The sequence below is a fragment of the Monopterus albus genome, unplaced genomic scaffold (assembly GCF_001952655.1).
Source record: "Monopterus albus unplaced genomic scaffold, M_albus_1.0 scaffold318.1, whole genome shotgun sequence".
In the NCBI taxonomy this organism is placed as follows: domain Eukaryota; kingdom Metazoa; phylum Chordata; class Actinopteri; order Synbranchiformes; family Synbranchidae; genus Monopterus; species Monopterus albus.
Window position 1 is genome coordinate 516709 of NW_018128198.1, and position 22606 is coordinate 539314.

A 22606-nucleotide genomic window follows, 5' to 3' on the forward strand; every position below is an offset into this window, starting at 1 on the left:
TATTTAAAGAAAGTTTGTAGGTGAACTATGAACTTGTTTTTTGAATTTTGGTTCATTTAGCTGCATTTAGCTGTTGCTTTGTCTTCTGACAGTAGTGTTCTTGCCTCAGTCCTCTGCTGTGTTAATTCAGTGTGTTCCTGTGATGTAGTTGAGCACAATGGGGAGTAATCTGTTCCAGTAATTTCATAAAAGGCAGTATATGTATGTCACAGTACTACTTATTCTACAGAGTTGACTGACTCTCTCTCTCTCTCGTGATTTGTGGTCCTCCATCAACGTGGATTAATAATGGAACTGGCTGTGGACCTTTTGAAGAACAACATCACTATGACTTCATTTTCTCCTGTTAGTTCACTGCAACTCTGATTAAACAGAGATGAGACAAGTTGATGGAATCTTATATTATATCCCTCTTTTCTACAGCTGCTTATCTCAAACTATCCTACTTCAGATGTGGTTAAATATAGAAAGACTGGCAATTTGCATATAGAACAGGATGATTTTGTTTTGTCAGCCAAATTTATTTAGACTATTTTGCCTTTTTCAAAGGTGAAGCGCATCAGTCCTGCTGCATAACACACAGTTGGCAGCAGCTGAGTGAAATCCTGTCATTGTTCAAGCACATTGAAGTCTACTTTAACAGACCATAGAACAAGGATAACCCTTTATGGGCTCTGTGTTCCCCACTGTGTACAAGACTATTTCTTTCCTGTCCTCTCGGTGTTTTCAGATGTCTTTGTTGCTGTGCTCATCTAACAAAATGTTGGAGCTTGTGCAAATTTTCAACATCTGAGTATTTGTATTTGCATAAGAAAAAAATGAGGCACTTGTATTTTGTAATTAGGACAAGAGGCTTTGAGTGTCACTTCATGGTAGGATGCACAGAGAAAGTGACTAATATGCTTTCCTTCCATAACATATCTGTCATTTCCACATTCAGCTCAAGCTGACATGTGGACAGGGAGCGATTATTTGATAGTGACTGACAAGCTCAATGTGCTGAACGCTGAGGGTGGGTGACATTTCAGCTGTCCAGAAGGACACGATGAGTGAGCCATATATCAGTGAGGCGGCATTTACGCCTCATTGGGACAGCTTGTCACTAATCGGTGCAACAGCCTTGCAACATAAATCTCCCTTTTTGTTTTTATGTTGGAATTTTGTTTGCTCCCACCCACTCCAAATGGTTTAGCTGAACAGAGATGCATCAGGCATGTTGTGTGACCTTGATGAAGCTAGTGGTATAAATGTGGATGAGGAGAATGTGTCGAAGCTGCTCATGGTGAGAGTGACTGAATACACATAAGCAAATTGTAATAAAGTTATGCAATTAAAAATGAAGCGCAATATTTGTGCTTCTCCAAATATAAACAGGTGGAACAGAAGAATGTCTGTTACTACTGAGTGCACAGTCCTTTTTGAAGTGTGTGCCGTTCGTATTTGCTGTTTTACTGCTGGATGCACTGTACATATAGTGTACATACTGTATGTGTTTCATGTGTAGCCGGCAGTTCCCTCATTGTGTACTATTTGTCGGAGTGTTGGACACAGTATTCTCCAAGGTGTTTCTGTGAGCTCCTCTGTGTGCTTTTTGTTCACCAAGCTCTTCCAATGCACAAGTGAACACGCGGCTGTTATAGACATGAGCATGAACTTCGCTACGCGCTGCACACTCTGTGCCACTGAATCGAGTCACCAGATTGGTGCGTCTCTAAAATAAAACATGGAAGCACATTGTATGTAAACTTGCTTTCATAAGTTCTTAGGAGATGAAAGATGTTGCAGATCTCACAGCTTTAACATTCACATGTGGGATAAACGAGTGCCTGCATTGTTTTTAATATCAGATACACAACTATTCTTAACACATAAAACTACACTGAGACTAAAGAAGGTTTTCTAGGGCGTTGTAACCCACATACACTGCATGCTGTTATTTTGGCTTTGAGATTTGATGACTTAAAATGAATGAACTGTATATGTTTTTACATTCCATTAGGTTAGTAATGATGTTTATTTGTTCATAGCTCCTTGTTGCTTTGTAGTTTGCTCACTGCTTTCTCTTCTTCCTCAGATTGTGTACGCCGCTGTAGACTGTACAAAAGGACAGAACCATGAGCTGTGCAAGCAGGAAGGGGTGGAGGGTTACCCGACATTCAATTACTACAACTACGGCAAATTTGTAGAAAAATATAATGGAGACCGTGGGGTAATTTACACTACATCTCTCACTTACTTATGTCATTTACTGACCCTGAACATGCAGTGAATGTTTAACCACCTTATCTGCTTAGGCAGTAAAGCAAGCTGGTTTTATTGGTCTCATCTAAAGCTTACAACTGGTTTACGCATGTTAAATACACAAGCTTGCCATTAATGATGCTGAGAGAACTGAACTTTTCCAGACTCTTAGGCCTGGATGAGTACTTTCAAGGAACACATTTGCTATATGGGTACTCCAGTATTACCTAGTCTACTGTGGCATATGAACACCTTACCCAGGTTTTTGATTACTACCCAACAAGTGCACAGGTATGTTCTCCAATCGAGCTACATTGTTGAACAACAACATACGATCACAGTGAAATAAAACGGCAGCAGTGTCCAGGCAGAAACTACTGAGAGAACTGAGGACACAACCTGGATGTTACTAAAAGCATCTATTTGAAGAACCAGGGTTGTAAAGATTTGACACAGATGTCATATCCCAAAACCAAATCAGAATCAGGCGACACAGACCGACTGTGGACTTGGTAACATTTGAATATTTGGATTCTGTTTTGTCGAGCCCAGTTGACATCTTGTTTAACAACAACACTCTGATTCCTGTTGGATTAAAAAAAACACATTCAAGCTTGATAAATCATTTCAAGGTACGAAATAATCACTAAAGCTTTAATTATCGCTCTCTCCACAGGAGGTGGGGTTCACAGGTTTCATGCGCGGCCTAAGAGAACGTGACCAAGAAAAGGTTGGGAAGAGGAAGGAGGAGCTCTGAGGGCAGTGGGCAGGTTGCACTGCAGTTTGTCATTGCACTGTGACCCTTGACCCTGGAAAGGGCCATATCAGCACTGACATGGGAGACTTGACCTCAGCGAATGGAAATATTTTTATACCACGGTGATCACATTTGTAATAATACCAACAGAGTACCTACAGTCAGACCGACCACTTGAGACTTCTTTTTTCACAGATTTCCTGATGGGCAGAGAAAACCAGACAAAAAGGTGATTTTTTTTTTTTTTTTCTTGCCCAAACACTGTGACTGCATATGTGAAAAGCTATACCCCGTTACTGTATCTATGCAATACTGACCCCTGTGTGACTGACGGACAGCCATGGTGGTGGTTTTCATTTGTGAAAGATGGACGCTGCACCACCTGGCACTGCATTGGGGCCCTAATCCAGTCCCTTCAGCCCTGCTCTGTCTCTGGAAGAGACACATGCTGATTGTTGACACATACGTGTTGTTTTCAGTATTTTTGTACAGAATCTTTATGTCGTAGGTCCGGAACCATCCAGAATATTGTTTAGTTATCTTCACAGATCAGTTGAACGATAACTACATTTAACACGATCATCTAAAAATGCCCAAAACTTGTACAGCAAAATGTGCTGATGTCGGTAATCAAGTATTATAGGTGAAATTGTAGCCAAAGGTGCAATATTCTGTATGGTTCCAGGCTTTCACAGTTTTAGAAATGACTTATACATTTGTGTTTGCTCAGACCTGTGGCCTTAAAGATGTTTAAAACATAGGTGGAACTGCAGAAACAGAAAATGATAAGAGGAAGGGAATCAGAGGCCTGGTGCTCCAGCAGTTCCCTCAAGTAAACAAGTCAAAGAAGAAGAAAACAAACAACACAAAATACCAAATATTGCTCCGCATTGCCCTTGACATTTTCATGCTTCATACATTTCCAGACATTAACATTCACAGCTGCAGTGATGTTTTACATCTTGTACATCCGCTGTTATTCATTCATCAGGGTTCATTAGTGATGTAACAAAGGTAGGGCTCATTTACATAAGCACGGGAGAAGTTCAAGTACGGTGGCTAAATATTGTATGTTCTAAATCAAATCAAATCAAATTTTATTGTATAGCGCCAAATCACAACCAAAGTCATTTCAGGACACTTTACAAACTAAGGTCTAGACCTTACTGTTATCAATATTATTACATAGGGAAAACCCAACAAATCCCCCTTGAGCAGCACTAGAGCTCCAGGGCCAGGGCAACCTGCAGAAAGGTACAGGGAGAGAGAGAGGACACACTACGGGAGAGAGGAGACACTATGGGAGGGAGAGAGGACACACTACGGGAGAGAGGAGACACTATGAGAGAGAGAGAGGACACACTACGGGAAAGAGGAGACACAAAGTTAGTAATGTGTAATGGTGGCATATAGAAGCATAGGGAGAGAGAGGAGAGGAGAGGGGAGGAGAGGAGAGGAGAGGGGAAAGAAACTCAGAGCATCATGGGCCCCCCAGCAGCCTAGGCCTATAGCAGCATAACTAAGGGAAGGCTCAGGGTCACCCAAGCACAATGACTTCAGTTTTGTCAGAGTTTAGAAGTAAGAAGTTACAGGTCATCCAGGCCTTTATGTCTTGATCTTAAAATCTCCAAAACATGAATCTTCCACTAAAGAATCCCACTGTTCGCCTTGTTTAGGGAGATGCTGGAATAGTCCAGTCTTTTAAGGGTATTCCCACGTTTCCACCACAAACAAAAACCAGTCAGCACTGGTCAGTTTTATCTTGGTGTGTATCTGCTCCCCATGCCTTGGCCTCACTTAGCGCGGACACGGTTCTTCCATGCCTTCCATTATTCTTTCAGCATAATATCATCTTTGATTCTGGGCCATATCATGACCTCTGTGGCATTTTTTAATACTATGTTTTCAACTCCCATTCCTCAGCTGCCATAAACACATAAAGGCTCATCTGTAGCTGAATTTGTTTGATCATTCAAGACTTTATGAATATGGTTCTCAGGGATAGTGAAACACAATTAAAGGGAACTAGCTTGTTTGTAATTTTGCATTCCAGCTGAATAATTTTGAGCTCTTATGTCACCAAAATAAATAGTTTACATTTGTATTCCAAGAAAAAAAAAGATGAAATGGTCCTTTTTCTGTGCTATATCATGACAACGTGTATTGAATAAGATGCATTGTCAGTAGACGATACTGACTGTTTCTCACCAGATGCACTGTGGCTCTTACTTCTAAGTGAGACCGTATCAGAGGTTCTGGCTGGCACCAAACACTTTATCTTCAGTATGACCATTAATATTTTTTGGTATGCAAGAGCAGTTTGAAAGAGAGTTTTATACTGTCAGGTGTTGACATATGGCTGTAATTAGGTGTTCATCCTCCTCTCGGGGGAAACTATCACTGCTGATTGCTGTATCCATTCGTTTTCTTTAGATGCCTCCACAAGGACATCACACATTTGTCGACTAATAGAAAGACTACATCTGTCTTATCAAAACGTATTGATATTGTGTGGGAATTTGTCATAAAAGAAGTCATTGTTGTCTTTGTTGATTTTTCTGTGCCCGGTCATATGTACAGTTTCCCCCTACAAATTAGGACCTCGTGATACAAAACAGAATAAAGTCAAACATTTTCAAAAGTATTTTTCACTTGTTTTTATACAATTTAGCATTTCTGCTTTTTTTTTTTTTTTTAAATCCCATTAGGGGATGTGGCTCTAGGGACGGGTCGTCAGCTGGTCCACCACTGTGATGCATTGCCATATAATTTGCTACACACGTTTATGTCCCCCATAGGACGAATTGTGACCAAAACTGCAAAGCTCTTGAGTTTCCTATCAGTCTTGACTATTCTGTTTCATGCTAACAAAATGTTGTACAGTTAGTGACCCGTCCTTCTGAGGGGGACACGTGGACCCAAACCATCCCAGAATTTGCATTCATTATGTTTCTCCACTTATTTGTTCAGGATTATCCTTTAATTTGTTACCCGCCTGTATACTGGTATTACCAGCTGAACAGAAACATGTTGACATGCTGATGTCAGCTTTTAGCTCAAAGCAGCGCTGTGCTGGTACAGATCAGCTAACATGGCTGACAGCTCCGGTCTTTTTCATTTAATAGGGAATTAATAGGCAATCAAACTTTGTGGTATTCTGAACGACACGCTTCCTGTGTTGAAAGCTGGCAAAATTCACAACAACAAGAAGAAGAAGCAGACATTCTAGACACGTTATGTTCATTTGTTTTCTGCCACTGGTGACTGCCAAGAGTGGGAGGACATGTTTGAAGCTAGGTAGTGTGAGTTGTCTCAGGGTTGGCACTTTAGTCTACGTGTCCTTGGGCAAGACACTGGCCCCCAAGTTGCTCCTGGTTGCCTTGTATCCGTGTGTGTGAATGGGCAAATACTGTAAAGCACTTTGAGTGCTGTAGTAGAAAAGTACAGTCCATTTACCATTTACAAAAGTACTAGGCAAGACAAGTTTATTTATATAGCACGTTTTCATACACAGAGGCAATTCAGAGTGCTTAGAACGATGCACACAGGTAGACAAAACATTAAAATGCATATATAGATGAACAATAAAAATTAGATTAAAACATAAATGCTAAGTAAATAACAAATCATGGGTAAGCAAAATTAAAAGCAGAGGGCATGTTTGGGTGGAATTAAGATCCATGAATTAAAAGCAGTGGAAAAAAGAAGAGTCTTTACCTTAGTCTTAAAAGTGGCTCCAGTTAAGGCAGATCTAAGTTCTAATCGAATTGGTTCCAGCCGTGGTCAGCATCATAGCTAAAAGCACTTTCGAACTCGGGGCACAAGTAACTGACTGGTCCCTGCAGATCTGAGACACCAATCAGGCTTGTACTCGGCTAAGATATCTCTGATGGGCCTAGACCTCTGACAGATTTGTAGACAATAAGGCCTTAAATTGAATTCTGTATTTGAATGGAAGCCAGTGCAAAGATCTAAGGACTGGAGTAATGTGTTCTCTTTTCTTGGTGTTTGTCAGTATTCTGGCAGCAGCATTTTGAATGGGTTGCACTGTCTAATGGTCTTACTGGGGAAGCCAATCAGGAGTGCATTACAGTAGGCTACACTGTTGGCACAATAAAATAAACAGAAGTTGACCTTGTTGGGTTGCTGGACCGATGGTAGATGCAGCTTCTGCCCATTTATTTTGGCATCCTTCTCAGTTCTACATCTCAGAAATAAATGGCCCACAAGACACACTCTGACATTGATGGCTTTATAATGACAAATGCCTAGAAAATAGCCCTGGACCTAAAAGTGACCACGGTAAAACTTGTCAGAGCTTCACTGCCTGAACTTCTGCATTTCTAAGATGCCAGGTATGTCAGGTACTATGAGTTAAAAAAAACTTGTAGGGCTGAGGTATGTGTGGAGGCTTGGTCTAAGATGAGGAGTGACTGAGACTTCGTCTTTGCAGTCTACATGTCTGCTTAGATAAAGCACTGTTGTTGGGATGCATGCAGTGTTGAGTTGAGCCGGAACAGGCTGATTAATGCATGCAGAGGCAGAAAGACCCTCCTAAACCCAATTTCACTTTAAAGGATTTTAAAAGGGGCGGAGAATTTTTATGCCTGGGGGCTTTGTTTCATTACTGGGTTTTCTTGGAGGGGAGTGACGAGCATTTTAACCTGTGGAAAATGTGCATAAGAAAAGAAGGGCAGAGGGTTGTTAATACTAAGTCAGGGATCTGCTCATTCATTTGCCCGTAACAGAAGCCATTTACCTTTTGAATAATTGTGTTTTGGGCTGTTCAAGATTTTAGTCAGTCTATACTCTGTCTTCATTTACCTGCCTGTCCTCTGTCTCAACTCTGCATCCCTGCCTCAGCATTATGTTATTTTTATTCTTATTTTTCAGATGCACTGAATCTCTTCTTGTTGATTTAGTTGATCTTTTCTAGTTCTATCCTGTTGCTATTCAATATGCTGACATTGGAACAAATCTGTTCAAACACCAGAAGTCACTGAAACAAACAGACCTTGGAGTAAAGACTTTCTTCAGCTTGTTTCTTACAAGGCAGTAATCAAGAATCATCTGTTCACTCTCTCTGCAGTTTAAAAGAGCTGTCAGTAAATACTGTCAAGAACATTATCTTGTTTGTGATATTTTTGTAATTAAAATTGGTAAATTATAGTTCAGAAAATTCATCAGCCCTTAAAATGTCAAATGGTGTGTTTCTTTTTTTTCCACGTTCCCCCAGAGTCACCGAAGATGATATTGTTATTATTGTTTTCACAGGCTGAGTCACGCTCCCCTCAACTACTAAACGGAGTTCTATTCGTAAGCACTGTCTGACTTTTAACAAATATCAGATCAATGTGCTTTGAATGGCAGTGTCTGTCAGTTTTCTGTTTGGCTGTCCTTCTGGTCCAGAGATATGTGAACAGTTAGCAGACACACTGGCATGAAATTTGGTGGATGATTCCTGGCATTTCACAGGGAATGCATTTTAGACTTTAATGTCAGAATGGCATTTAGCACCATATTAAGGTCAAACTTTACTTTTAGCAGCAGTGGGTGTATGTTGGCCGATCACTCATTTTGTTTTGGGAGGTGTAATAAATGAATCATCTTGGTTCTCACCCAAGACACAAATACATTTCATGAATTTCTTGGAAAAATTGTCAAAAACCCACAGTTGGACTAAGAGATAACTGCACATATATTTTTAGATATGTCATAATTCTCAAGAATTCCTGAGCTTTTAATTTGAAATGTGTAATGATGACATCCTGGGAAAGAGACATTTTGTGCTGATGCATTTAAATGCTGATGTGTTTGCACCTCTGTTTAGACTCTGCCACTGTGAATGACGACACTGCCTTCCTCACACCTGACATTCTGTGCACTAAACACTCCCTGAGACCTGTGGCTATTCATCAAGTTGTCAGCAGCAGCAGAAATCCATCATTCACTTTCACTGGATGCCTATCTGTCTCTCTCTCTCTCTCTCTCCCTCTCTCTCTCACACACACACACGTCGTGACGATATTGAGAAGGTCTCTTCAGGCTGACACATTGCTGTGGCACTGGGGATATTGCATGTGTATGTGTGAAGGATGAGGCCACTATGGATCCCTTTATTATTTTCATTGTATTTTTGTCCATACTCTAACAGGAAATGTATAAAAATAGATGAAAATACTGCTACCAGTGAATGGCCTATTTTAGGTGTGCTTGGCGGGCTCTGAGTATGCTTTATTCATTATTCATTTTATTTTAACATTAAAAAGATTTCAGAAGATTCTTGAAACTAAGGCTCAGAGGAAGCCAGTGTACCTGGAGAAAACCTGTGCTGGTATGGGGAGAACATTCAAACTCCTCACAGAAATTCCCAGGTCAGCTACAGTGTTCAAACCCTGTGAAGTGACAGTGCTATCCACTTTACCACTGGCCCCAAATCATAATAAAAATTAAATTTATGAATATAGATGCACACCATTTACTGCATGTCTATAGTATAAATAATGAATGATTTAACTATTCCCATGATTTTCAATTCATAACAACTGCGTGTAACCTAATCAAGATTGTATTACTCCAAAGAATAATCAAAGATCAATCATGGTTACATAACAAATGATAGCTACAAATAATACTAAAAAAAAAATTGGCTATATGGTTTTCTTATTTTTAAAGTTCATAATAAGAAAGTTATACTTGGTTTAAATTAAAAACTCCTGGCACTGTAAATGCACCCCACAAATACAATAAATTGACCTAACAACTGATGTTAATGTGGTCAGTCTAAAATAAATAAATAAAATAAATACCAAAAATATATATAATCACGTTAGAGCATTGAGACAATGAGTCACAAGTTATGTGAATGAGTGCAAAAATAAAATGACAAGTATAAACAAATGAAAAATTGACTGCAGAAGAAGCATTGTCGGGGAAAGTAGGCTAACTATTATGGAATAAGAAAGGCACTTTCGGCTTTTCCCGGTTTTGGGGGTCGCCACAGCGAACCGTCACACTGACGACTCGCATGTTAGGGAGTAATTTCGAAATAGTCATTTTAATGTCATACGCTGAAGAGAATTCAAACTGTTGCTGATTTACTCCAACAAAACATCGTTTTGTTGTTTTCTATGATGCTGATGAGAGGCTGTTTTTACCCACAATGCACAGCGAAACAGCCACGTAAACATAAAGGATCATCACTACCGTCTGTAGCGTGCTAGCTGCGTCTGCGCTCATTACTGTTACTTATAGGCAGAATATCAGAGATGTCCACATGATGCTTGTACACTCAGTGGCCAGGTATTAAATACCCAACTATTTCACTTTGTCAGAGGTATGTCTTGTTCGGGTTTGCTTTTAACATTGCCCTGAGTTGCAAAGTATGTAAAGTAGCTAGTTATTAGCTCCATACCCTGCTAATAACGTTGGCAAGAAGGAAATGGCTGGTGATCATGCTAATTTGGATAGCTGCTAACGGTGGTTAGCTAGCTAATCACCTCTAGTTAGTTTAGCTAGTTAGCTAGTGTTCATTCAATGTAAGTTGTCTGCTCACATTACAGAGAAACCTTTAAAAACACAAAACTTGTGAATTCGCCAAGCGTTCAGCTGAATATTATGTTGACAGATAAATAAAGCTAGCTCTAATCATTGAGCGCCTGTTAGCCTAGCTAGCTAACATTAGCCTAGGTAGCTAACATGAACGTATGTCCTCTGACAAACCGCCGCCTGGTCCTTTAGTTAGCGTTATTTAAACCAGGTCGTACTGTTGAACTCTTGAGTTTGCCATGAAATGATCACGTTTTGCCAGCGCAGGTGTCTTGAACACAACATAATTCCTCCAAACGTTTCCTCACAGCGCCCGTTCATGTAGACTGTGGCGCTGTCCATGGTTCTAACATGACTGACAGATTTGGTTAATTACAATAATTAGAGCAGGCAGTTTTAATTTGGGGAGCGAAGTTGATAAAACCCAGAAACCCAGGCTCACGAATGCATAATTGATTACTACAACATCTGCAGTTAATATTAATTTAAAGAGTAATACGTAGATTTTTAGTAAATCAGGGTAGTGACACATCTGCTAACTAAAACAAACAAAAAAGCAAAAATAAATAGCCTGATACTTTTAGTATACCGTTTTTGTTCTATAAGAACATCCACACCCTTCCTTTGTCCTGTTGCTGTTTTGGTATCTAGTATAGGATTGATCTCACATATTTCATTACATAACAGGTTTCTTCATTCTTTCTCAGAGCTCAGACACCAAATGAAACATATTTGTCCCCTTAATTATGTTTTGATCTGTTCTTGGTTTGTTTGGGTTTGGAGTAATACCTGGTTTTGGACGACCTACATCTCACTCACAGTCACAATGCAGCGAGGTTACAGCCAGGTCGCTTGATGAAATTGGTCATTGAGGAGATAGGCAGGCAAGCAAAGCACATGAAAGGGACCAATAGGGAAAAGGTCTGGGAAACACACATTATAATCAGTATAATCTGGCCAAGCTGGGTCATATTGGTTTGAATAGCATTATATGCTCTTAAGCAACAGTTATTTTGTTATTGATTAATCTATTACTTAAGTAAATGATTAGTGTTTTATTAGGTTAATTGTCTGTTAATTGGCTGTTTGCAGGCCTTTGGTGAGATTTCCAGAGCTGTAAGATGTCAGTGGTCCTGTTTGCCTCTGTGGTTCGGGTTGGGGACGGCTTGCCTCTGTCTGCATCCACTGATTATGAACAGGACAAAGATCTTCAGGAGACCAAGAGGCACCTTAAAGGTCTCTCCAAGAAGCTCGGCCAGTTCCCTGACCGCTGTACACTTAAGACTGGGCTCTACAATGTCAAGTAGGTATTACTGGGTGCTGATTTAAATTCCTGATGTTTGGCAATTTTAAAGGGACCCTTAATGTAAAATGACATAAATTAAACAGGCATGTCTGATTATGATGCTCTGGCAAATGTGGGTCACTGTCAGCATTCTCCAGATTAAACCATCATATATAGTTGCACATAACATGGAACATTTGAATGTATCTGACTTGTAATGCATCTGTGTAATATATTTTCAATGCAAGGTATAAAATACAGATGTAGCTCATTTTTCTGCATCTTCATTCACAGTGGCCCATGGGTGATTAAATAATTCACTGCTGACAGTTTTCCTACTCTTCTTCTTGACCCCTCTAACATAATTCTGATTGAAAAACACTTTCAATTTGATTGATTTGACAGCTAGGCTTTCATTTGAGGTGTCAGGCCCCACTGGTGCTTAGAGAGATGCTTTGAAACTCTCTCCAGTGTGGTTTGTTAGGAGCTCATTAGTCTTATTAAGACAGACCTCTAAATCAGCCATCACTGAGCCATTTTTACCTGTCAACAACCAGAGGCTCCATTGATTTGAGTCTCTTTAATCAATGAGAGCTTGAAGCATGTGAAGACAGTGAAGGTCAGAATGAGGCAGGCAGGGTTTAAAGTTAATTTGCTCAATGATGCTGTGAGGCTGTAGCTTAATCTGATATAGTGTTGTATATGTAAATGTTTGAGCACTGATGTGCAAATTCCATATTTAGTTAATATTTGGAGTAAAAAGAAATAAATGCAACCCCTGCAATAAGCAGACATTAAAATGAGCTGTTCTTCGTATGTCATTGTGCTGTTACCTTTCATTTCCAAAACAGAAAACATAAATAGTAATTGTGGCATGTGCAAACATTAGGTCAACTTATTAGGTCAGTATTCTGTTACCCCCATCTTTGGCAGATATCACAGCTTATAAACACTTCCTGTACCCATTTACTGATCACTTGAAGTTTTTAAGCTGTCTTGGCACATGTTGAAGATGCCAACGGCTGTCGAGGATTACAGGGGTTGTACTTCCTTCTTTTCACTCAGAATTCACCAAAACATCATTTTGCCTGGGGGTGCTTGTATGTCTGCATGCAGCTGTATAAATTTGTGCCTTGAAAGCAGCAGGAGATTTCTGGTCTGCATGAAAATTACTCCCCACTGGTAAATTACAGTTTCACAAACTGATTCTGAACAGTTTCAGCTTTGATCATTTTAAGCCCAGTATATTTGACCTATTACAGTATATGGGGCTTTAGAATATACTGTATCTGACAGCATTTAGGGAATGTGCAGTGCAAGTTCTGGAGCTCAAGCTAGTACTAGCATGAGACTTGAAAGCCTATAGGACCACTCTGCTCCTCCCTGCTTCTTCCTGCTCTTTACACTCTGCCCATCCCCTCATCCACATCTTTGTTATGTCTCAGCTAATGCAGAAATCTGGAGTCGGTTATAGCAGTGTCTTCCAGCAGCTAATACTAGCTTGAAGCCTGGGAGTAGTTGACACATGCTCACATATTGATTGACGGCTGTGGGCTCCTATCCCCTGACTTTGGCCTTTTCTGATGGGAGAGGCTTGCTCAGAATTCTTGGAAGGTGATATCTGCACTGTTATTAGGCTGTTCATTCAATCTGGATCACAGAGGTCTCTGACAACACCTCTCCACATCAGACAAAATATGAAAATATTATCGGGGTTATTGGTCATTTTAAAATGAATTCACTTTGGACTCTTTAAATCTTCTGTTTCTCCTATGTTTTATTGTGAAGTGCTTTGTGATGCCTGCTTTACATTATAAATGAACTTTACTTGCTCTGGTTATAATATTCATACTCTAGCATCAGGTGTTTCTATTCAGTGTGTTGACATTTATGTTCTGCATCTATTTATATGTTGTGATATCTGCTGATCACTTGAGATATTCAGATAATGAAGTCTTTCTGTCTGGGGAATTAAATTTGTGGCCATTGTGTATCAATTATCACTGCAAGGCCAAAAAAGAAAGAGAGTATCCCAAGGTGCATTTGAATGAGTATTGTGTTAAATTAGCCGTGCATATGTGAATTTTAGCCACAAATGTGAAACAATTGTGCTTTTTAGAGCAGCAACCAGAATCAGAAGTGACATTTTGTTTTTCCCAGTAACCCGCACTTTATTTCACTTGGTGTCCTAATTAGAGTTTTCCCAGATTTCTGTCAAGTGAAGTGCATGAAAAGCAGTGTTTGTGCATGTGTTTCAGTTTCACAAGCTCACTGGGTGTTGGATACCTGATGGTGTGCTCCGCAAACTACCCCAGTGTGCTGGCCTTCTGCTTCCTGGATGAGCTACAGAAGGAATTTATTGTCACCTATGACACTAAACGAATCAACAGCGCCGTGCGGCCTTACTCATTCATTGAATTTGGTGAGCTATGTGATGTCAGTGTGTGATGTGATGCTTTTTTCAAAAACCGATGGTGACTTTTCATACGTACTAGGGGAAAATGAGGTGTACCGATTCATGTTTAAGCTTGTTTTAATTGGACACATAGCTACTGGTGCTTTTATAGATTGAACAACCTGCCCTGGCTTATTTCCCTGTTATCATTAAAATGCTTCATATTTCCTCTTCCCCTGTGTTTGAAAAAACTGAGCACAACAAAAGGTTTTCTGGTGAAATGGCAGAAAAACAACTGTACTATATGTAAAAAAAAAAACAAAAGGGTTTGGGGAAAGTGGTTGCATCAGAAATAAGTAACCAACATTTGATCACACCATTACATCCTAGTAATAGTACATCCCAACCTTACGGTGTATCCTGAGTAAAGCTGTGTGATTATTGCCATTCTTGGTTATTCAGTTTAATAATTTTGTGATTTGTTTTAGTTGTTTGGTCAATAAAATGTCTGGAAGGCATCCATCACAAGATCACATGTTAGTGAATGTCAGACAGTGGTAAAATAGTTTTGAAGTCTAGAACCCAAAGATATTCAATTTATAATGATATAAAAACAACAAATTGTCACATTTGCAAATCAATAACCACAGAATGTTTGGCATATATTCCTTATACTGTGTTGTAAATGGCTCTAACAACAAATGAATTGACAGACTGTCCTGCTCTCACATTTAGTTGATCTCCCTTGTTTTGCTGTCTGTCATTAGCCACCTTGTTGTTTTGCTGACTGTTCCCCATCAGATACGTTCATCCAGAAGACCAAACAGCGTTACAACAGTCCTCGTTCCCTGTCCACCAAGATCAACCTGGCTGACATGCAGACAGAGATCAAGCTGCGACCACCCTATCAGCTGTCCCATCAGGACCTACAGGCTGTCAATGGATTTTCTGTGCATACACCCTTGAAGTACAAGGGCATAGGTAGGACATGAGATGCTACTGCAAACATCCATACAGTACGTACAGTATACACCCCCCATACATACCTCATCCAAGTATGAGAGTCTGGTGGTATTTTAGTACACTTACTACTCAAAGTGTTATCCTATCCTCCTGTCACTACTTGGTTTTTATCAACACTGGTAGTACTGGTCTTTGTAATACAGTGACATGGAAAGGTCACTGGTGATTTCCTGTATTTGAGCTGCTGGGTTTTAGACCAGCTCATGTTAAACCTGCATTTGCTTCCACATGTTACTGTATATTTAAAGGTGCAGTACCAAAACTTATCACACTGAAATGATCACTTAAAGTACAACATTAAAAAGTTGACTTGATGAACAAGATCATCGTTTACACTTAAGACTAAAAGAAATATTGACATTTATTTTTGCATTTTTATTAAAAATGGGTGTAAATTGTATTTCACAAAATAACATTTGCAGCACAGTTAGTTTTAATAATTGTTCTTTAGGGATAATTAGCTTCTAATTTTTTCACTTTGTTATGTGAAACGTTCTCTGAGCAGCCCTCACTGTGAGAGGGCATCGTTTACTTTAACCTGTAGTGAACCATGTATTTTACATCAGGAAACCTTTGGAATCATGGCACCATAAAAACCAGTTGAAACCAGTTTAGCTTCTTTTATGAAATCCAAATGGTTTTCAATAAAAACTGTAGAAACATAAATGTAATGAGAGAAACAGAGAAAAACAATGAGTCTCTAGGGTAGTGTGTGCCTAGTAGTCGGATGTACCTTGGCTCGGTTAACCTGTTACACTACTGCTCTGTGGCTCAGGCCCCACACAGTAAACAACCCTCTGGTACGCACAGTCACACCTCAGCTGCCCCAGGCTAAGCGATGCTGCTTCGGGTCACTTAGAGCTTTTTGTGCTCTGCCTGACATCCTCTTCAGGGCAGCTCACTTCGCTTTGTTCACCCTCTGTTGGTTGCCCTTGCCAGTCTCTGTTTTCTGAGAGCATAAATCATTTTGTCCTGGGGGATGAAGTATGCTAACCTGATAATAGTGATTCATGGCTCCTTTTACCTTGCCAGAATATTCTGGATGTCAGAGATTTAAAAATGTATGCTGGGCATGTCTATCTATCCTGATATCCTGCACATAGTAGCAGATTTATTTTTTTTATTTTTATGCTTTTGCCAAGGCAACTATAACTAAGTCTGTAATACTGTGTCCTTTTCCAGCTCCCACACAGATGTTGGAGCCAGTGACTCTCCCAGGCATCGTGTCCTGTGTGCTCAGTGTCCTCTGTGGAGGACTTAACCTGCTCCGAGGAGTCCACGCTATTGAGAGTATAATACAGGTGAGGATATAGAAGAGATGGCATTCAAACAGATTCATTGTCTCTCAAAGGGGAAGAGTCTGTTTACCTACTTATGGATGGCTGTCATATTTGTAACAACAAACTTAAGCTACTTCATTAGATCTGGGACAGCAACCAAACAGTTGTAATGTGCACTGAGTGATTACTGGCATTATGTGTGCACTCACTGTATTTAGTTTTCAAGATAGTGTTTTAGATTAGTCAGACAACTAGTCAGATTCTTGGGTTTCCTGCCCATCAGACTTTGTCAACTGTGTTATCATATAGTGTCGAACAGTGGTGTCATCACCAACAAAACCAATGCCAAATACCTGAATCTGAGTTTTCCCTTCACAAAGGTTTGTAGAATTCATTAAACCAAAGCACGTAAGCTTGTCAGTTTGCTGTATGCTGTGCATTCTGTTCTTGAAACTGTCAGATGTGACCTTAATATATATTCTGTTAAGATACTAAAGAGACAACAATGAAATATAGGAACCTCTGAATTGTCTTGTATTGGTTTCATGTTGCTTTGTCTAGACACTGACAGGTGCTAAACATTAAAGTCTATATCACAATATTGAACTGTATTTTTACAGTAACGATATAAATGAAGATATGGGATTAGTACTATTCAGCAATATCTTTTTGACCACAAGCTGTGCAAACAGCTATGCATAAAGTAAAACCTGAGACTGACCATCATCAAATACTAAACACTAAAGTACACAAATTAATGAGACTAAAAAAGAACATGAGCTTTAATCACAAATCCCTACTTGTAAACAGTCTGGGCTGGCATCATATCTTTGGCTCAGCAAAATGCCACCTCATCTGTCAGTGTGTTCCAGTGTTTACCTTTTTTATCTCTGGCCAACATGTTGACAGTAGCTTCTGAATCAAAGAAGTTTGCTTACTTGTCAGTCAAACATCTGTTTTCTTCTGTCACTTCTGGCTTTCCTTGTGTTCTGGCCAGTGTTTTTGCTTGAGGTGGTGGAACAAACTCAGTACGTTTCCACCCTTTGTAGAAGGTTCTGACCTAACAAACACAAATGTTTGATTTATGTGTGATCTCTTGAGGCCAAACCACTTCTAAATGACAGAGGAAGCTTGTTTTTCAGAATGAATTATTCTAAAGGGCAAGCTCCCCCCTTCCACCATACTTGCTGTGTTTGTAAGTGCTCACGAGATACCGCGTTGCAGCACGTATACTGACATCATCACGCGTATCGTCACTATTGTGATATGACAGATTCTTTTCATGGGTCATGGGGAGAGATTATACTAGTATATTATGGACAACGCAGTATGGCACAGCCCTCGTGCTAAAAATCAACATTTTCTCTGTGCCTTTTGTTCCTGTCTGCAGAGTGACGAAGACTTTAATTATGTGATCGCCTTCTTCCTTGGGACAGCAGCCTGTCTGTATCAGGTAAGTGATAGTCTGGTAAAAGCAGCCCATCACTGGCTCACTGGCTGACTAACAGACCTGCACTTTACAGCCCAGCAGCCTGTCAGCTAGACTAACATTAACAAAAGCTCAGTGTCTTCCCCCCCCCCACTACCTTTTCTAAAACGTGTTCATCAGCTCCTTTTGTGCGGTTCCTGGTACTGAATGGAGCATCACAAATTGGTAGAGTGATGGGGGAACACAGTTATCAGATAGGTTTCTGTTTCACTGAAAAGACTTATTGTCCTGTGAAGAACATTAATGATGAAAACATGCAGTCACTGTCAGTCACATGAGTGCACCACTCAAGTTCTTCCCTGCCATTTTCTTTTCAGTGCTACCTGTTTGCTTACTTCTCTGTCTGGAGGAACAGTAAGTCCTTCTTGGCGTTTGCACTTATCTGTTTGTCCAACATGTATTTGTATGAACTGAGGAACATGTGGCAGATCCTCTTCCATGTGGCGGTGGGGGCCTTCATGACCCTGCAGATCAGACTGAGGCAACCTCTGGGCAAAGCACCAGACTATAATGTCTGACAAATACTTGAAACAAGACGGACAAACAAATCTTCCATCAGATGTCTCATGTATGCCCTGGCAATGTACCAGAGGCAGCATTGACCAGTCTGAGGATAAAGTGTGGGAAAAATCCCAGTTCAGGATGAAAAACCAAAAAAAATCACGGGGCACCACAGGAGTTGCGTTCACTCGCTCCCAGCACCAGAGGACAGATCCCAGTGTGGACTTGGAGGAAACTTTGGAACCACCTGAATTCTTCATGGATCTTACTGGACTGAACTGGGGTGTTGTCTACTCTCACCATTGGCTGATAAAGTTATTTTTATCCACTTTCATTGAATTTTATTGCAGCCCAGTTTTGCAGTTCTGTAGTTTCCCTGCATCTGCAGAATTAAAGGTTTAGAATTAACCTGTCATATATAATCTGCAACCAGATGTTTTCAACTCTCAAGTTGTTCTTAGGACTAGCAACAAAAAGATTGGACTTTTTAAAATATCTTTCTTTTAGGAATGTACATTTTTTATTTAAGAATTGAAGCAAAACATAATTAGGCAGCCAAACACACCTAAAATGAGCAAAATTCTGATTTAAATCAGGAAATGTCAAAGCACAAGTAACCAAGTCTAAAGATGTGATGTCACAGAGCATCAGGTCAAATGATCCTTCTAACTCCTCCTAACTTGTGCAGGTGTTTTGAAGGACGTCAGATGCAGTGTGTTGCCTGACAGAATGTGGTGAGACATTTCATGACAGCACTCAGTATTTAACAGTTTCTGAATCTCGAGCTATGGACACATTTCTGATATTTACCATAATTGTTTCATTGAACTCGGCTAAAAACCCAAAAGGTCTTAAATGACTTATTTAAATGAAATATTTGGCCTCATAAAATTGATGAACATAAAAAGACTACAGGACTGTTCAGCTGTTGTGTTTTTCCATCTCTTCTGTTTTATTCTTGTTCGGTTTCCACCCGTTGCATGCACTTTATGCACCAGTACCCACGGGTACCCGACCCAGTGCAGGACTCTCATTAGGTCTTGGTTTAAAAATATGCAGTGTTACCTTGTGTGTGGCCCTCTTAACAGTTTGTGTATTTTGTATTCAGGAGCCATTGATGACATCTGTGCAGATATTTGTCATTTTGTAGACAGTTTAATTTAGCTCTTTATTAACTGTTTGTTCAGTGACGTTAATAATGAAGCTTTTATACAGATTTCAGTCGTTTAATTTGTTCTTTTATGATTGCTTAATTCTTCTGCACAAGCTGATATGTAGCTGTCACAGAGTAACTTCTGCTCCAGTAGACACAAACGGTCTGTTAGCATTCATACCCTACTTCCTCGCCCACACAGGCTCAAGCATGTGCCAGTGTCAAGAGACTATGTTAATAAACAGGTCTGTGTTGGCAGCAGTAAAGATGCTGCCTGTGCTGTGGAGGCCAGAGGCAGCCCATATCATTTCAGTGGCCTCCGGCCTGCTTTTCCTCCCACTGAGCCCCTTCAGATATGGTTGTATCTATGTTTGCCTGTGTAATGGATATTAGCACAGTGTTCACATTTAACATAATTACAATCAGAAGATGCTGCATTCATCATTGTTAGACAGTGTGACATTTGTTCAGGGAATTATGGGAATATTTATTGGCTTCCTGCACCATCCCAACAAATAATAAACACATGGAGAAGAGTAGAGAATTGAGTCATGCCTTTATTGTTCTTTATGAGTAGCTCAACAATTGTCTCGATTGTCGCATCATCTTTAAATATTCTGCCTCAGTGGACGGAGTTAAAAGTGAACATTTAAAGGAGTATAACCACACAAGCTCTACTCCATGTCCATCTGGCACCTGCACTACAGATCTATCAGGGGACCTTATATGATTCATCACTGTGCTCTGAGTGTTGTCTGCTTTCCAACAGCAGTACCACACCTACATGATCTAATAGTTCTTTTCACAATATGGTGCAGACTAGTTAGGGTTTTGTTTCACTGGCTTTTATATCAGTTTTATCTAAGCGTGGAAAATAAATGCAGTCTTTTCCAGCTCTTTAAAACTTAGTAATGAACTGCTGACAGTGTGCCATGTGTGTTTTCACATCTTAATTTGTTTTATTTTAATGCCAATCAGAGGTTCCCAGTCATGATTAGTGTACAGAATTATATGAGCAGTTATAGCCAGTGTTAGATTTGGGAAAAGAATGGGTTTGATGGCAAATAGGAAATGGATTTGAAGCCCATCTGAGGCTGGAGTAATTGAATTTTGTCCATTTGCATCTCCTGCACGTGGGGACGCATTGATTTTCCATGGTGTGATCAGGTCCTCTTCAGTCCACTTAAAACATATCTACTCTTGTCTTAGGACTCGTTGACTCAGAGCTCAGCTGTAGAACTGAACATTTAAAAAGAGGCAGCATAGAAATTGAGCATAGTATTTTAATCCCAGGCTTGTTTGGGTTTAGTGAGATTCAGTGAGAGCTGTTGCTGTAATTATGCAAAAGATTAAGCAAAATCAAATAAGGATTTCAGGTCCATGTCCTTCATAATTTAAAGCTACAGTATGTAGTATTTCTCAGATATTCTTTTTAGTAGAAACATCCCCCAAAACCTATCTTAATGGGAAGAGCTGCTGTCAAGACCCATCAAACAGCCTGGCAGCAGGTTTTTGGCCAGAATAACACTCTTAACCAGTCAGAGAAGGCCACCATCACGGGTGGGAGCTCACAGCTGTCAGTCAATAATTGAAGGCACCTCAGTTCTACTGACAATTGTGCAGCCTAGTAAGCTACGTGAAAAATATCAAGAAAGGTTTTGAAGAGAAGGAAGAAAAGAAACCAACTGAGTTGGATTTAGATTATAAAGTTCTCTTGGTGTGGCTTTCAGCAGATGGAGAGAGTTGACAGAGAAGAGGGATTTACAGACAGACACTGATTTGGCATTCTTTCTGCTTGGCTGGTATGGTTTGAATTTCTTATTTATAGTAGTAAGTAAGGATCAAACCATCACCCTTTGTGCTTGTAGCTAAATCTTGCCAGAACATGTCATTTGCACTTCCAGTGTGACAAACCTAAGGATGTCAGTGTTGCTGCTTTCACTTATGATAATCAGCCAGTTACATCCAGGCAAGTTCATACACAAGCCACCGATCTGTCTGCCACAGGTGTCGAATCAATTTGGTGACTGGTGATTTCCATTATTTTGATAGGTGCTGTAGTGTGTAATGTGTTGTAGTCTCCACTAACTTGGCAACTTTAAGAAAAACATCCTCCTAACCTTCTAGCTTGGCGTCTCCAGCCTGTGATGAATGAGCGCTGGAGTTTCAACTGCTAAATGTAGTGAAACTGCTGAGTGTGGTCTTTTTTTTATCCCAGAAGCAACAGGTTGCCTTATGATTCAGAGGCAACCAAAGCACTTTTGGTTTTATCTTTTTATTTCAGCAGCAGTGGCACTACAGTTCTGATGATTGTCACTGATGCACTTTGTGGCCGCTTTAAGGAACAATTTCCTCAAGATAAGGAATAGGGATGGATTTTTTTTCTCCTGAGCAGGACGTATGTGGATTTTAATGACAGATGGTTGCTGCAGGTGTAAACTGTAGACTACTTGAAGCACAGTTTGAACTCCACATGTCAAAAGAGTGTCAGTAGTGTTTCTATGGCAAAGTCAGGAGCTCGCAGGTTGTTCAGAAAGGTCAAAATCTTTGGGTTTGAGGCTCGGGAGAATTTTATTTGCGCTAGCATGCGGCTGAGAAAAGAAAAAGTCAACACTAATGTCGTTGCTGCCTGTGCTACGGTGGCCCTTTTCCCATTAGTGACCATTCCTCAAATTCTCAACTCAAGTTTTATCTAAAGATACTTAATTTAAATTGAATGAAATTTAAATCACAGTCTAGCACTTCTACTAAAATGCATATCACAGTTATTGAAATAACTATTAATCAAGACCCTAATTTATTCTTGAGGTAATGGCTCAGGTAATTGATTTCTATATAAATATAGATATTTAAGCTGTAATGGATGAAGTAACACTCATGGTACTAATTAGCAAATGATCACTTTCCTTCCATCTCTGCCATCATGTAGAACCA

General features: G+C 39.9%; 2 protein-coding genes across 4 annotated transcripts in view; both read left to right on the plus strand.

Annotated features, from left to right (window-relative positions):
• The window catches only part of pdia5 (protein disulfide isomerase family A, member 5), a 63725-nt gene extending 55393 nt beyond the window's left edge, over positions 1–8332 (plus strand). Inside the window, exons 16-18 of one of the 2 annotated variants that reach the window (XR_002276915.1) lie at positions 2075–2209; positions 2918–3227; positions 8273–8332. Coding sequence is in view for 1 of the 2 variants with exons in the window: in XM_020623982.1 (XP_020479638.1) it covers positions 2075–2209; positions 2918–2998 (216 nt within the window). In the remaining variant the exon portion in view is untranslated. Of the gene's footprint in view, positions 1–2074; positions 2210–2917; positions 4140–8272 lie in introns of those variants that run through there. The other variant, XM_020623982.1, reaches the window with a different exon arrangement.
• A 1793-nt stretch (positions 8333–10125) lies between these two features.
• Positions 10126–20237, plus strand: sec22a (SEC22 homolog A, vesicle trafficking protein). 2 transcript variants are annotated; one of them, XM_020624016.1, is made up of 7 exons: positions 10126–10300; positions 11639–11849; positions 14090–14253; positions 15028–15207; positions 16432–16550; positions 17920–17982; positions 18336–20237. In XM_020624016.1, the coding sequence occupies exons 2-7, from the start codon at positions 11668–11670 to the stop codon at positions 18534–18536; spliced, it is 909 nt and encodes a 302-aa protein (XP_020479672.1). In that variant the 5' UTR covers positions 10126–10300; positions 11639–11667; the 3' UTR covers positions 18537–20237. The 2 variants fall into 2 exon arrangements, with proteins under 2 accessions (XP_020479672.1, XP_020479671.1); XM_020624015.1 differs by having other exon boundaries at positions 10128–10334.
• The last annotated feature ends 2369 nt before the right edge of the window (positions 20238–22606 follow it).